Here is a 14,716-nt window from a genome sequence, read left to right as displayed (position 1 = left end):
GGCTGGGGGTACAGCGTCTCCTGACCTGCTATACCGTAGCGCAGGCTGGGGGTACAGCGTCTCCTGACCTGCTATACCGTAACGCAGGCTGGGGGTACAGCGTCTCCTGACCTGCTATACCGTAGCGCAGGCTGGGGGTACAGCGTCTCCTGAGCGGCTATACCGTAGCGCAGGCTGGGGGTACAGCGTCTCCTGACCTGCTATACCGTAGCGCAGGCTGGGGGTACAGCGTCTCCTGACCTGCTATACCGTAGCGCAGGCTGGGGGTACAGCGTCTCCTGACCTGCTATACCGTAGCGCAGGCTGGGGGTACAGCGTCTGCTGACCTGCTATACCGTAGCGCAGGCTGGGGGTACAGCGTCTGCTGACCTGCTATACCGTAGCGCAGGCTGGGGGTACAGCCTCTCCTGACCTGCTATACCGTAGCGCAGGCTGGGGGTACAGCCTCTCCTGACCTGTTATACCGTAGCGCAGGCTGGGGGTACAGCGTCTCCTGACCTGCTATACCGTAGCGCAGGCTGGGGGTACAGCGTCTCCTGACCTGCTATACCGTAGCGCAGGCTGGGGGTACAGCGCCTGCTGACCTGCTATACCGTAGCGCAGGCTGGGGGTACAGCGTCTCCTGACCTGCTATACCGTAGCGCAGGCTGGGGGTACAGCGCCTCCTGACCTGCTATACCGTAGCGCAGGCTGGGGGTACAGCGCCTCCTGACCTGCTATACTGTAGCGCAGGCTGGGGGTACAGCATCTGCTGACCTGCAATACCGTAACGCAGGCTGGGGGTACAGAGTCTGCTGACCTGCTATACCGTAGCGCAGGCTGAGGGTACAGCGTCTCCTGACCTGCTATACCGTAGCGCAGGCAGGGGGTACAGAGTCTCCTGACCTGCTATACCGTAGCGCAGGCTGGGGGTACAGCTTCTGCTGACCTGCTATACCGTAACGCAGGCTGGGGGTACAGCGTCCTTCTGACCTGCTATACCGTAGCGCAGGCTGTGGGTACAGCATCTGCTGACCTGCTATACCGTAATGCAGGCTGGGGGTACAGCATCTCCTGACCTGCTATAATGTAGCGCAGGCTGGGGGTACAGCATCTCCTGACCTGTTATAATGTAGCGCAGGCTGGGGGTACAGCATCTCCTGACCGGCTATACTGTAGCGCAGGCTGGGGGTACAGCGTCTGTCAAGAGCAGTCCCCGGTTCCCACAGAGGCAGAACAGTGCCAGCTGGGGCTATACCAGGTGTGCACACTGGTAATTACAGACGCTGGAAATACCTGGCAGCAGTTTGAGGAGGGGGGGGGGGGGGGTATTGCAGGTGCGCTACAGAATAAGAAGAGGAGGAATGTGTGCGAAACACAGACTGGTGATATTTATGGCTGTACAGGCTGCTCGCCTACTGGGGGTTCGGGCTGGCTTTGCCTTCGGACAGATCTAATTACCCAGCCACCATTTTATTACATTTTTTGCATAGTAAATTGGCCTAACTATAGAGGAAGAGGCGCCGTGCTCTCCACTGCTAAAGGTTTACTACAACAGGAGAATGCTAGGGGGTATCTGGGCTGCAGGCCTGCATCAGGCACAGCACCGTGTTACAGGTAAGTACAGGGAGACACCAGAGGGGGCAGATGCTGGGAGAGGGGGCAGATGGTCCCTGCTGGGAGAGGGGGCAGATGTGCAGGGGGTAGGTCCCTGCTGGGAGAGGGGTATCTGGGCTGCCGGCCTGCATCATGCACAGCACCGTGTTACAGGTAAGTACAGGGAGACACCAGAGGGGGCAGATGTGCAGGGGGTAGGTCCCTGCTGGGAGAGGGGGCAGATGTGCAGGGGGTAGGTCCCTGCTGGGAGAGGGGTATCTGGGCTGCAGGCCAGCATCATGCACAGCACTGTGTTACAGGTAAGTACAGGGGGACATCAGAGGGGGCAGATGTGCGGGGGGTAGGTCCCTGCTGGGAGAGGGGTATCTGGGCTGCAGGCCTGCATCGTGTTACAGGTAAGTACAGGGGGGACATCAGAGGGGGCAGATGTGCAGGGAGCGGGTCCCTACTGGGAGAGGGGGCAGATGTGCGGGGGGTAGGTCCCTGCTGGGAGAGGGGGCAGATGTGCAGGGGGTAGGTCCCTGCTGGGAGAGGAGTATCTGGGCTGCCGGCCAGCATCGTGTTACAGGTAAGTACAGGGGGGACATCAGAGGGGGCAGATGTGCGGGGAGAAGGTACCTGCTGGGAGAGGGTGCAGATGTGCAGGGGGTAGGTCTCTGCTGGGAGAGGGGGCAGATGTGCGGGGGATAGGTCCCTGCTGGGAGAGGGGGCAGATGTGCGGGGAGGAGGTCCCTGCAGGGAGAGGGTGCAGATGTGCGGGGAGGAGGTCCCTGCAGGGAGAGGGTGCAGATGTGCGGGGAGCGGGTCCCTGCAGGGAGTGGGGGCAGATGTGCGGGGGATAGGTCCCTACTGGGAGAGGGGGCAGATGTGCGGGGAGCGGGTCCCACAGATACAGGCACTACAGAGATAATCCCAGCATCACACAACTCTCAGCCCAGACGCCGCCGCGCCTCCCATCACAGCTGCCCGGACACGTATCCCTCGCTCGGCTGCACTCACAAACGTGTCTTTCCAGCTGGGCTTGAGGCTCCCTGCACATGATCAACCCCACAGGCCGTGCTAATGGCGAGCCAGGAGTCACACACTGCAGTCTCGGGAGCATCCCCCCTTCTCTACCCAACAACATGGACGTCTACTCTACTGTCCTCGCCGCAGGTTAACAGAGGATCCGGCAACAAACCAACTAAAATTACAGATCAATCCAATGCCGTCCACTAGTCTGTTATATTGTAAATTCATCTGTACCTCCCCCTCCATCAGCTACTCCCACAGTATGCAAAACGCATTTCCGTTACCTAGTAGACTACAAGCCAACCACAAACCTCAGCTTTCACACTGTGTTATGGCACATCGCCCACGTTGGCATCACAAGCTTGTGCCGTTAGCCATTACCATCTGTGGTGTAGATGTGCAAAGGACAGGAACTGACATCCTGAGTGTCCCATGTATACTGCTCAGTAATATACAGTATAACGGCTGCAAGCAATAGATCATTAGCGATATACGGACATAGTGGCGCATTATAACCGGACACTTTGTGCCAATAGGTTAAACAGCATTTGCCCTGCTGACAGAGCTATAGTAACGGTAATAGTCTTCATTCTAGCACCCTGCCTCTTCAAATCCCATGTAGTTCCTCTTCCCTGCCTGGAGGGGTAGTGTTCTGCTGTGTTGCTTCTAGCATAGTGTGGTCTGTATTTCAGCGCTCATATGCAGACCAGACCTGTGCAAGAAGCACCACCGCAGAGAGCGACACCTCAGGCAGAGAAGAGGATTCAGCCGCGGCCGTATAATAATAATAATAATAATAATAATAATAATATTATAGCACTTTTCTCCTAATAGGACTCAAAGTGCTTGCATTAGCCTTTTACAGCACAAAATACAAAACAAATGGTACTTGTTTCCTAGCACGGCCACAATCGCGGGCATCGGGTGTAATTTTTAGTGGTCTGCGACGCGACCGACGCGATGCCCTCGATTTTCCCATTGAAAAAAGTCAAAATCACGTCGGTCGCGTCATATGCGGCTAAAAAAGGCTTAAATGGTCCAGACGCGATGCCCCCGATTTCCCATAGGAAACAATGTTAAATGCCTCAATTTACCCGCGATGCCCCCGATTTCCCATAGGAAACAATGTTAAATGCCTCAATTTCACCAAATCATCATAGGGAACAATGGTAAATGGCCCAGAAACCCCCCAAAACACCCCTGAACAGTGAAATGTCCCCCCAAAAGTAGTTTACGCCACCCCACGATCAACGCGAACCCGAAGCGTGGCGAGCATAGCGAGCATAGCGAGCCCGCGAGGGGCGGCGGTACGCGTCCTCCGACCTTTTCATACCCCCACTATCCACGTCGGCGTGGAGTTGAGAATAGAATAGTGTGGCGAGCGCAGCGAGCCCGAAGCGTGGCGTGCGCAGCGAGGCCCGCGAGGGGACGCGGATACCTTCACAGGTAAACGCGTCCCTTCGCGGGCTTCACAGGTATCCGCGTCCGCTCGCCACGCTTCGGGCTCCGTGGCTCGCTGCGCTCGCCACACTATTCTATTCTCAACTCCACGCCAACGTGGATAGTGGGGGTATGAAAAGGTCGGAGGACGCGTACCGCCGCCGCTCGCCACGCTTCGGGTTCGCGTTGATCGTGGGGTGGCGTAAACTACTTTTGGGGGGACATTTCACTGTTCAGGGGTGTTTTGGGGGGTTTCTGAGCCCATTTACCATTGTTCCCAATGATGATTTGGGTAAATTGAGCCATTTAACATTGTTTCCTATGGGAAATCGGGGGCATCGCGGGTAAATTGAGGCATTTAACATTGTTGTGGCCGTGCTAGGAAACAAGTACCAAACAAATTTAACCAGGGACATTAGTGAAATGCTTGGGTTAACAGGAAAGTCTTGAACACTGAGCGGGGAAGTGAGTTCCATAGAGTTGGAGCCGCAGCACTGAAAGCTCGACCCCCAGATGAATTCTGGGAGATTCTGGGTACTGTTCGTAGTCCTTCATCAAACCGATCGCAGTAGTCGAGTGGGACAATAAGGGATCAGCAGCTGCACCTTTGTAATAACGATCACAATGAGGAATTATTCGCAGTGACAGGAATTGGCCGCCTGGTGTGGTGACCGTTCCCGTGTTTTGGGGTGCGACTGAGGTCTCGTACGCATACAATATGGCTCCCGCGGCTTTCCCGCACTCCTTGCGTCTGCGTGGCGGCTGAGTACTTGCTGAATAGGTCTGTTCTCCTGTGAGCAGCTGCTAGACTTACGTCCGTCTTGCAGTGCACTGCCAACGTATTTGAATCAGGCCCATCCTGCAATGCACACCAGGGGGTAAATGCTTTCATGTCTCTATGGCAACCAATGCTCTCATTTATGTGCGTTCATTGGAATGTAGTCAAAGTCAACACAAACAATCTCAACAGTTATGATGTCGACATCCTCAGTGTCAACAAGCGCACAATGTCAACATCTGAAATGCCAATATTAGGGTTAGGCTGCAGAACAGAAGTGTATAGGGATAGGCTGTGGGACAGGGGGTTTGGGGTTAGGCTGCTCCTCACATGACCAAGACCAAGAAGCCACCACTGCCATTGGGACCAGGTGACCACCACGGACTGTTTGTCGACATGACGACAGTCGACCTAGTTAATATGTAAATTATAACAGATGAAAAGAAAACCGGATATAACTATCAGCAGCAGCGAGTGCCCAGCCTGCCACAACTACCAGTGTACACTGCTCGGCAGCGATCTGCAGGCGGGCGACCGGACACATAAACGTATTGATCTGCTCGTCTGCGCTGCCAAGAATTCCAATTTCCTGCCTCAAGTGTATTCCGTTCCCATGACTTATGGACAGACTACATTTACTCCCCCTCAGGAGCTGGGATCTGACCTCAGGAGCGTTACACATCTTGGGTGGCATCCACACTGGGAGAGCTGCGGGGAGGAGACTTCCTGTTCCTCTCCTGTTCCGGAGTCTCGGGAGACATGACGCGCAGACAATGGGGACGTCTCACCAGGGTGACACAAATGGGAAGCCGCTCAGTACCGGCTGCGAGACGGCACTAGGTGAAAGCACAGGCAGCAGAGTGAAAACGATAGAATCGGATTGGTGCAACATCACCTCATTTCATTTTTTAATTTACCCTCTTACTCTGTACTGAATGAGTACAAAGCTGCACAGTTAGGGCCAGATGTATCCAGCTTCAAAAAAGTGATACAATGGAGAGTGATAAACAGCCAGCCAATCAGCTCCTAACTGCCATGTTACAGGCCGGCATTAAATAATTGACAGGTAGGAGCTGGTTGGATATCACCCTTTATCGCTATTTGAAGCTTAATACATCTGACACATAGGCCCTTATTCTAGTTCACTCTTTCTGACAAAATCATGTGCACTGCAGGTGGGGCAGATGTAACTTGTGCAGATCTAATTAGATTTGGGTGGGGTTTTACTTCAAAGTGAGATCTATATTGCAGTATAAAAATAAAGCAGCCAGTGTTTACCCTGCACAGAAACAAAAGGACTCACCCAAATCTAATTCTCTCTGCACATTTTACATCTGCCCCCTGCGGTGCACATGGTTTTGTCCATCTGAGAAGGAATTTGCCTCTAAGAGGGAACTAGAATAAGGCCTATAGTGAGGTTCACCATCCCATAGCAATGGGAAGGGGGGGGGGGGGGGGTCTCCTACATTAAACAGCTCCTCTATCCTGTGATATAGCTGTACACATCAGATCACAGACAAGCCCCCTTTACGCCCGGGTGACCGATGTGGGAGCCGCCCCTGTAATAAGCCATTACACAGAAGGGTAAAGGTGGGAATAACGTCACAGGTGACTGATCACAGGCTGGGATCACAGCGCCTGGTTATCAGCATTTCATACACCGGCTGTGTGCACAGATGCAATAAAAGAAGATTAAATGTCAATAAAATGTCAGTGAGACACTGGAGCCTGTGTCGGATACGTCCTCAGTACAGACAGTCACATTCCCCCAGAACAACAGCTGTATTTACAGGGTGGAACATGATCTGGGGTTCATCCAGCAGGAATGTCAGGAGCTTCTGATCTGGGATACTGGGGAGAACGGGGCGAGGACCGGTGCCGTTACCCACATTACTCCTTGTGTGCCAAGTAAATGTCAGAGAGGAGGCAGCAGGAAGCCACAGCCTGACCATTATATAGTGGGAGGAGCAGGGTCCCCAGCAGCACAGAGTATATCAGGAGGTGAGTGATGTGTCAGTGAGGACAGGGCTGCATGTGACAGGTGCAGCGACATGATGTGAGGAGGGGAATGGGGGCAGCAGGAAGCCACAGACTGAGAGTTATATAGTGGGAGGAGCAGTGTCCCCAGCAGCACAGAGTATATCAGGAGATGAGGAATGTGTCAGTGAGGACAGGGTTGCATGTGACAGGGGCAGTGACATGATGTGAGGAGGGGAATGGAGGCAGCAGGAAGCCACAGACTGAGAGTTATATAGTGGGAGGAGCAGGGCCCCCAGCAGCACAGAGTATATCAGGAGATGAGTGATGTGTCAGTGAGGACAGGGCATTGACATGATGTGAGGAGGGGAATGGAGGCAGCAGGAAGCCACAGGCTGAGAGTTATATAGTGGGAGGAGCAGGGTCCCCAGCAGCACAGAGTATATGAGGAGATGAGTGATGTGTCAGTGAGGACAAGGCTGCATGTGCCAGGGGCAGTGACATGATGTGAGGAGGGGAATGGGGGCAGCAGGAAGCCACAGACTGAGAGTTATATAGTGGGAGGAGCAGGGTTCCCAGCAGCACAGAGTATATCAGGACATGAGTGACGTGTCACTGAGGACAGGGCTGCATGTGACAGGGGCAGTGACATGATGTGAGGAGGGGAATGGGGGCAGCAGGAAGCCACAGACTGAGGGTTATATAGTGGGAGGAGCAGGGTCCCCAGCAGCACAGAGTATATCAGGAGATGAGTGATGTGTCAGTGAGGACAGGGCTGCATGTGACAGGGGCAGTGACATGATGTGAGGAGGGGAATGGAGGGAGCAGGAAGCCACAGACTGAGAGTTATATAGTGGGAGGAGCAGGGTCCCCAGCAGCACAGAGTATATCAGGAGATGAGTGATGTGTCAGTGAGGACAGGGCTGCATGTGACAGAGGCAGTAACATGATGTGAGGAGGGGAATGGAGGCAGCAGGAAGCCACAGACTGAGAGTTATATAGTGAGAGGAGCAGGGTCCCCAGCAGCACAGAGTATATTAGGAGATGAGTGATGTGTCAGTGAGGACAAGGCTGCATGTGCCAGGGGCAGTGACATGATGTGAGGAGGGGAATGGGGGCAGCAGGAGGCCACAGACTGAGAGTTATATAGTGGGATGAGCAGGGTCCCCAGCAGCACAGAGTATATCAGGAGGTTAGTGATGTGTCAGTGAGGACAGGGTTGCATGTGACAGGGGCAGTGATATGATGTGAGGAGGGGAATGAGGGCAGCAGGAAGCCACAGACTGAGGGTTATATAGTGGGAGGAGCGGGGTCCTCAGCAGCACAGAGTATATCAGGAGATGAGTGATGTGTCAGTGAGGACAAGGCTGCATGTGACAGGGGCAGTGACATGATGTGAGGAGGGGAATGGAGGCAGCAGGAAGCCACAGACTGAGGGTTATATAGTGGGAGGAGCAGGGTCCCCAGCAGCACAGAGTATATCAGGAGATGAGTGATGTGTCAGTGAGGACAGGGCTGTATGTGACAGGAGCAGTGACATGATGTAAGGAGGGGAATGGAGGCAGCAGGAAGCCACAGACTGAGAGTTATATAGTGGGAGGAGCAGTGTCCCCAGCAGCACAGAGTATATCAGGAGATGAGTGATGTGTCAGTGAGGACAGGGCTGCATGTGACAGGGGCAGTGACATGATGTGAGGAGGGGAATGGGGCAGCAGGAAGCCACAGACTAAGAGTTATCTAGTGGGAGGAGTAGGGTCCACAGCAGCACAGAGTATATCAGGAGATGAGTGATGTGTCAGTGAGGACAGGGCTGCATGTGACAGGGACAGTGACATGATGTGAGGAGGGGAATGGAGGCAGCAGGAAGCCACAGACAGTTATATAGTGGGTGGAGCAGGGTCCCCAGCAGCACAGAGTATATCAGGAGATGAGTGATGTGTCAGTGAGGACAGGGCTGCATGTGACAGGGGCAGTGACATGATGTGAGGAGGAGAATGCGGCAGCAGGAAGCCACAGACTGAGAGTTATATAGTGGGAGGATCAGGGTCCCCAGCAGCACAGAGTATATCAGGAGATGAGTGATGTGTCAGTGAGGACAAGGCTGCATGTGCCAGGGGCAGTGACATGATGTGAGGAGGGGAATGGAGGCAGCAGGAAGCCACAGACTGAGAGTCATATAGTGCGAGGTGCAGGGTCCCCAGCAGCACAGAGTATATCAGGAGGTGAATGATGTGTTAGTGAGGAGAGGGCTGCATGTGACAGGGGCAGTGACATGATGTGAGGAGGGGAATGGAGGCAGCAGGAAGCCACAGACTGAGAGTTATATAGTGGGAGGAGCAGGGACCCCAGCAGCACAGAGTATATCAGGAGATGAGTGATGTGTCAGTGAGGACAGGGCTGTATGTGACAGGGGCAGTGACATGATGTGAGGAGGGGAATGGAGGCAGCAGGAAGCCACAGACTGAGAGTTATATAGTGGGAGGAGCAGTGTCCCCAGCAGCACAGAGTATATCAGGAGATGAGTGATGTGTCAGTGAGGACAGGGCTACATGTGACAGGAGCAGTGACATGACGTGAGGAGTGGAATGGAGGCAGCAGGAAGCCACAGGCTGAGAGTTATATAGTGGGTGGAGCAGGGTCCCCAGCAGCACAGAGTATATCAGGAGATGAGTGATGTGTCAGTGAGGACAGGGCATTGACATGATGTGAGGAGGGGAATGGAGGCAGCAGGAAGCCACAGACTGAGAGTTATATAGTGGGAGGAGCAGGGTCCACAGCAGCACAGAGTATATCAGGAGATAAGTGATGTGTCAGTGAGGACAGGGCTGCATGTGGCAGGGGCACTGACATGATGTGAGGAGGGGAATGGGGGCAGCAGGAAGCCACAGACTGAGAGTTATGTAGTGGGAGGTGCAGGACCCCCGGCAGCACAGAGTATATCAGGGGATGAGTGATGTGTCAGTGAGGACAGGGCTGCATGTGACAGGGGCAGTGACATGATGTGAGGAGGGGAATGGAGGCAGCAGGAAGCCACAGACTGAGAGTTATATAGTGGGAGGAGCAGGGTCCCCAGCAGCACAGAGTATATCAGGAGATGAGTGATGTGTCAGTGAGGACAGGGCTACATGTGACAGGAGCAGTGACATGACGTGAGGAGGGGAATGGAGGCAGCAGGAAGCCACAGACTAAGAGTTATATAGTGGGAGGAGCAGGGTCCCCAGCAGCACAGAGTATATCAGGAGATGAGTGATGTGTCAGTGAAGACAGGGCTGCATGTGACAGGGGCAGTGACATGATGTGAGGAGGGGAATGAGGGCAGCAGGAAGCCACAGACTGAGAGTTATATAGTGGGAGGAGCAGGGACCCCAGCAGCACAGAGTACATCAGGAGATGAGGGATGTGTCAGTGAGGACAGGGCTACATGTGACAGGAGCAGTGACATGACGTGAGGAGGGGAATGGAGGCAGCAGGAAGCCACAGACTAAGAGTTATATAGTGGGAGGAGCAGGGTCCCCAGCAGCACAGAGTATATCAGGAGATGAGTGATGTGTCAGTGAGGACAGGGCTACATGTGACAGGAGCAGTGACATGACGTGAGGAGGGGAATGGAGGCAGCAGGAAGCCACAGACTAAGAGTTATATAGTGGGAGGAGCAGGGTCCCCAGCAGCACAGAGTATATCAGGAGATGAGTGATGTGTCAGTGAAGACAGGGCTGCATGTGACAGGGGCAGTGACATGATGTGAGGAGGGGAATGGAGGCAGCAGGAAGCCACAGGCTGAGAGTTATATAGTGGGTGGAGCAGGGTCCCCAGCAGCACAGAGTATATCAGGAGATGAGTGATGTGTCAGTGAGGACAGGGCATTGACATGATGTGAGGAGGGGAATGGAGGCAGCAGGAAGCCAAGTACCATACAAGGACGTTTGTGCTGTTAAAGTCCATACATTTATTTTTGTGGGACAGAAACAAAACATACGATCCAGCGGTTGTTGAACTACAGCTCCCAGAATGGCTCTGAACACAGACTCTACCAGCAGATGAAGGTTATTAGACCACTAAGCTCTAATTTAGACAAATATGCACAATTCCAATCAATTATTTCTTCCCAAAGGTACTGATAACATAGGGCCTAATTCTGGTTCACTTGTAAAAGAAAAAAAGAAAATTCTCTTTATATTGTGCCCTGCAGATATGGGGGGGGGGGGGGGGGGGGGGGGGGGGGGGAAATCGAACACGTACAGAGAGATTTGGGTGGGGCTCTTACTTCAAACGAACTCTATATTGCAGTGTAAAAATAAGGCAGCCAGTATTTACCCTGCACGGAAACAAAATAACTCACCCAAATCTAATTATATCTGCACCTGTTACATCTGCCCCACCTGCAGTGCAGCAGGATTTTGTCCACTTTTGCAAGTGAGCCAGAATCATGCCCATACTCCAGGCAGCACACAGAGACCATTCCGCACAGCACGGACCCATGTGTCTGGACTGCTGCTACCACATCAGCAATTACCCAGCATGCTCCAATCCAGACAACCCCCAAATACCGCACATTGATAACCCCCAGCACTCAGTGTTGGCCTATCTGACAGTGACAAATGAATATTTAGATCCATCAGATGCTTGCAGTCTATAATGCGTATTGATCAGAGAGAGAGCAGCTGCGGCATGCAGGAAGGCCTGATGCAGGGAACAAGAGAACACACACACCGCACACTGCTGCAGCCCTTCCACTTATTGTGTCTGTGTGTCGCCTCGTTCCTGCAGCTCTATTCCGCCACCGACGGCTGCAATCACCACAGAGCGCTCAGTCACAGCCGTCAGCCGCTGACTGATAACCAATCACCTGCAGCGCTTGACATACAGGTGACAGGTTTTATGGAGCATTAGTCTCATCACACGCGGGTCTCTGCAGAAATAATGAATGGCTGCCAACGAGACACGGACACTAATTGCACACCCCATACTCCCATCACGTATATGCAGGGGACCAGATCGTTCCTGATCTTATGGTTACACCAGTTCCCAGCCCGTCAGAATGATGGAACATCAGAACAGTAATGTCTGCACACTGTGCTTGCCCAAAACGGAGCAACACTTTAATTAGTCTGTCGGTTGCCATCTAGCGGCCACCTGCAAGCACTACACTTGAATTCACCCTATAGAGGTGAGGAGCAGTGTTTGACCTTTTTAGGCATTATAAGTTCATATAATCATTTATATATAAAACGCAGACATTTGTATAGTTACATATTATTATCAGATCTTTATATAGCGCACACATATTCCGCAGCGCTTTACAGAGAATCACATCAGCCACTGCCCCAGTGGAGCTTACAATCTATATTCCCTACCACATGTACACGTACACACAGACATTCTAGGGTTAATTTGTTGGGAGCCAATTAACCTACCCGTATATTTAAGGAATGTAGGAGGAAACCGGAGTACCCAGAGGAAACCCACGCAAGCACAGGGAGAATATACAAACTCCACACAGTTAGGGCCATATTAGATGGAATGCTGCATTTGCAGTATCTGGAATACAGTTATAAGGAGAGGACGATCCTGTACGATACATTAGTATCACATATAGGGTCAGTGACATAACTGGGGATACAGAAGTACCATCTATCACACCAGACGTGCATACACATATATACATACACTGAGATTTATCATCCACAGTGATTGCAGGCTGATCACACAGCAGACAGCATTATACAGTCAGAGCAGGTACTCAGTACACGTATGTATACATTATACATGAAGCAATTATACACACGTATACAGCTCAGTGGCTCTATGTCATTATATGTATCAGACCTCTATGTGATAAGGAGCGGGTAACAGGGTGATCAGGGGCGTCTAGGAGTGACATAAGGAGGTGTGAGGGGTACGTGAGGAGGACAACGGAAAAGGGGGTAATTATGGGATGGGCTGGTGGTGACATGAGGGTAATTAGAGTGTGTGGGTGACATGGGGGTAATTAGAGAACTGTCTGGGGGGTAATTAGAGGATGGGAGTGACATGGGGGGTAGTTAGAAAATGGGTGGGAGTGACGTGGGGGTATTAGAGAATTGGCTGGGGGTGACATGTGGGTAATTACAGGATGGGCTGGGGGTGACGTGGGGGTAATTAGAGAATTGGCTGGGGGTGTCAGAGGATAGCGTGAGGGTGGCATGGGGGTAGAGAATAGTTGGGGTGGCATAGGGTTGATCAGAGGATGGAATGAGTGTCACCAGAGGATGATTGGGGGGTGACATGGGGTGATCAGTGGCAGCAGTTGAGGTGACCAGTGGATGGTCTGGTGGTGACATTGGTCTGATCAGAGGATCTTCTAGGGTTGGCATTATGCTAATCAGAGGATGGCATGGGGTGACATGGATCTGATTAAAGGGCTGGCATAAAGTTGATCCGAGGTTGTCATGGGTCAGAAGGGGGCAAGAGGGGGTGACATGGGCCTGGTCAGAGTATGTCGGGAGGGTGTTCAGAGGGTGGCAGTGGGGTGATCAGAGGGTGGCAGGGGATGACATGGGAGTGATCAGAGGGTGGCAGGAGGAGGTGATCAGCAGTGGGTGTCATGGGGGTGATCAGCAGTGGGTGTCATGGGAGTGACCAGTGGGGTGACATGGGAGTGACCAGTGGGGTGACATGGGAGTGACCAGTGGGGTGACATGGGAGTGATCAGTGGGGTGACATGGGAGTGATCAGTGGGGTGACATGGGAGTGATCAGTGGGGTGACATGGGGGTGATCAGGGGTGGCGGGGGGTGAGATGGGGATGGCCAAAGGCAGGCTCGGCCCGATCAGGGGGTGACCTATATAATATCTCACCGCTCTGTTCTCCCAGGAAGACCAGCTTGAATTTCCTAAGCGGGTTCCCAAAGTCTCCTCCCGTAGACATGGCGGCGGGTTGAGGGTACGCAGGGAGTCGGTGTTGCTGTGATGGCGGCAGTCCTGGCCGTGGCGGGGACCCGGGGAGAGGCGGGAGGGGGTGGCCTGGGAACCGGGAGCTTCGCTGCTGTGGGAGCCGCTTCCCGTGACCTCTCACACACACCTGATAGGAAAACCCCGCCCCGACCGTGCCCACAACACGCAGACCGTCCCTGGAGAGCTATGCTGCCAGCACTTGTCTCCATGGCACCCAGCTAGAGCAGCCAATCACAGCGCTGCAATGACAGCCAATAGCTATAAAGGGGGAGGGCTGAGCGGTGGGAGCAGGACGCCATTGAGAGTGTGGCAGAGCAGAGGAGGAGGAGCAGCACCCTCAAGTCTTCTGACCATAGAACAAACTCCCAATAACCCCATACTCATAATCTATCTATCTATCTATCTATCTACTGCAATCCCAATAAAACCTATGTTCTTCTACCCATGACATCACTACTACACTCTGTACAAGTTATGACATCACTGCTCACCAAAAATAATGATGTGATACATATTTTTGCAGGATATTTAAAATACATTCATTTTACAAAAAAAATGTAATACGAAAGTTTATATTTTTATACCACACAAAGGGGAAGCTTTAATTAGCCATGAGCAGGTGCCAGAATAGTTAGGTGGTTTCTGTGCCCCGCTAATCTAAATGTTACACGTCTAATTCTATATATATATCTCTAAAAAGGTTGATGGCCGCAATTCTCAATCATTGTCCTCCCGGGTGGCCCCTGCTTTCCCTCTGTGTCTAATTATTACCCGGTTGTGGTGCCCCTCCCCAACATTACAAATAACTCTACAAATACCCCTGGTAGCAAGTACTCCTGAAAGTACCAGTGTTCCAGGTAGAGAATCACTGAACTGATGGGTCATTGAACGTTTAGTGGCAGGGTCCTCCGATCACACTGCACAGCAACCTGGGTCCAACCTGGGATTAACCCTTCTTATTTTAAGCTGGGTTGGAATGCCG

General features: G+C 52.8%; 1 protein-coding gene across 2 annotated transcripts in view; it reads right to left on the bottom strand.

Annotated features, from left to right (window-relative positions):
* RAB6A (RAB6A, member RAS oncogene family) overlaps positions 1–13,933 on the bottom strand; it is a 30,519-nt gene extending 16,586 nt beyond the window's left edge. Inside the window, exon 1 of one of the 2 annotated variants that reach the window (XM_083170368.1) lies at positions 13,639–13,933. In XM_083170368.1, coding sequence (XP_083026494.1) covers positions 13,639–13,708 — 70 coding nt within the window. In that variant the 5' untranslated portion in view covers positions 13,709–13,933. The remainder of the gene's footprint in view (positions 1–13,638) is intronic. The other variant, XM_083170367.1, reaches the window with a different exon arrangement.
* Between the last annotated feature and the right edge of the window lie 783 nt (positions 13,934–14,716).

Source organism: Crinia signifera, chromosome 2, assembly GCF_055691185.1.
Source record: "Crinia signifera chromosome 2, ASM5569118v1, whole genome shotgun sequence".
Taxonomy (NCBI): domain Eukaryota; kingdom Metazoa; phylum Chordata; class Amphibia; order Anura; family Myobatrachidae; genus Crinia; species Crinia signifera.
Note: the sequence above shows the minus strand (reverse complement) of the source record. Positions and strands in the feature narration are given on the sequence as shown.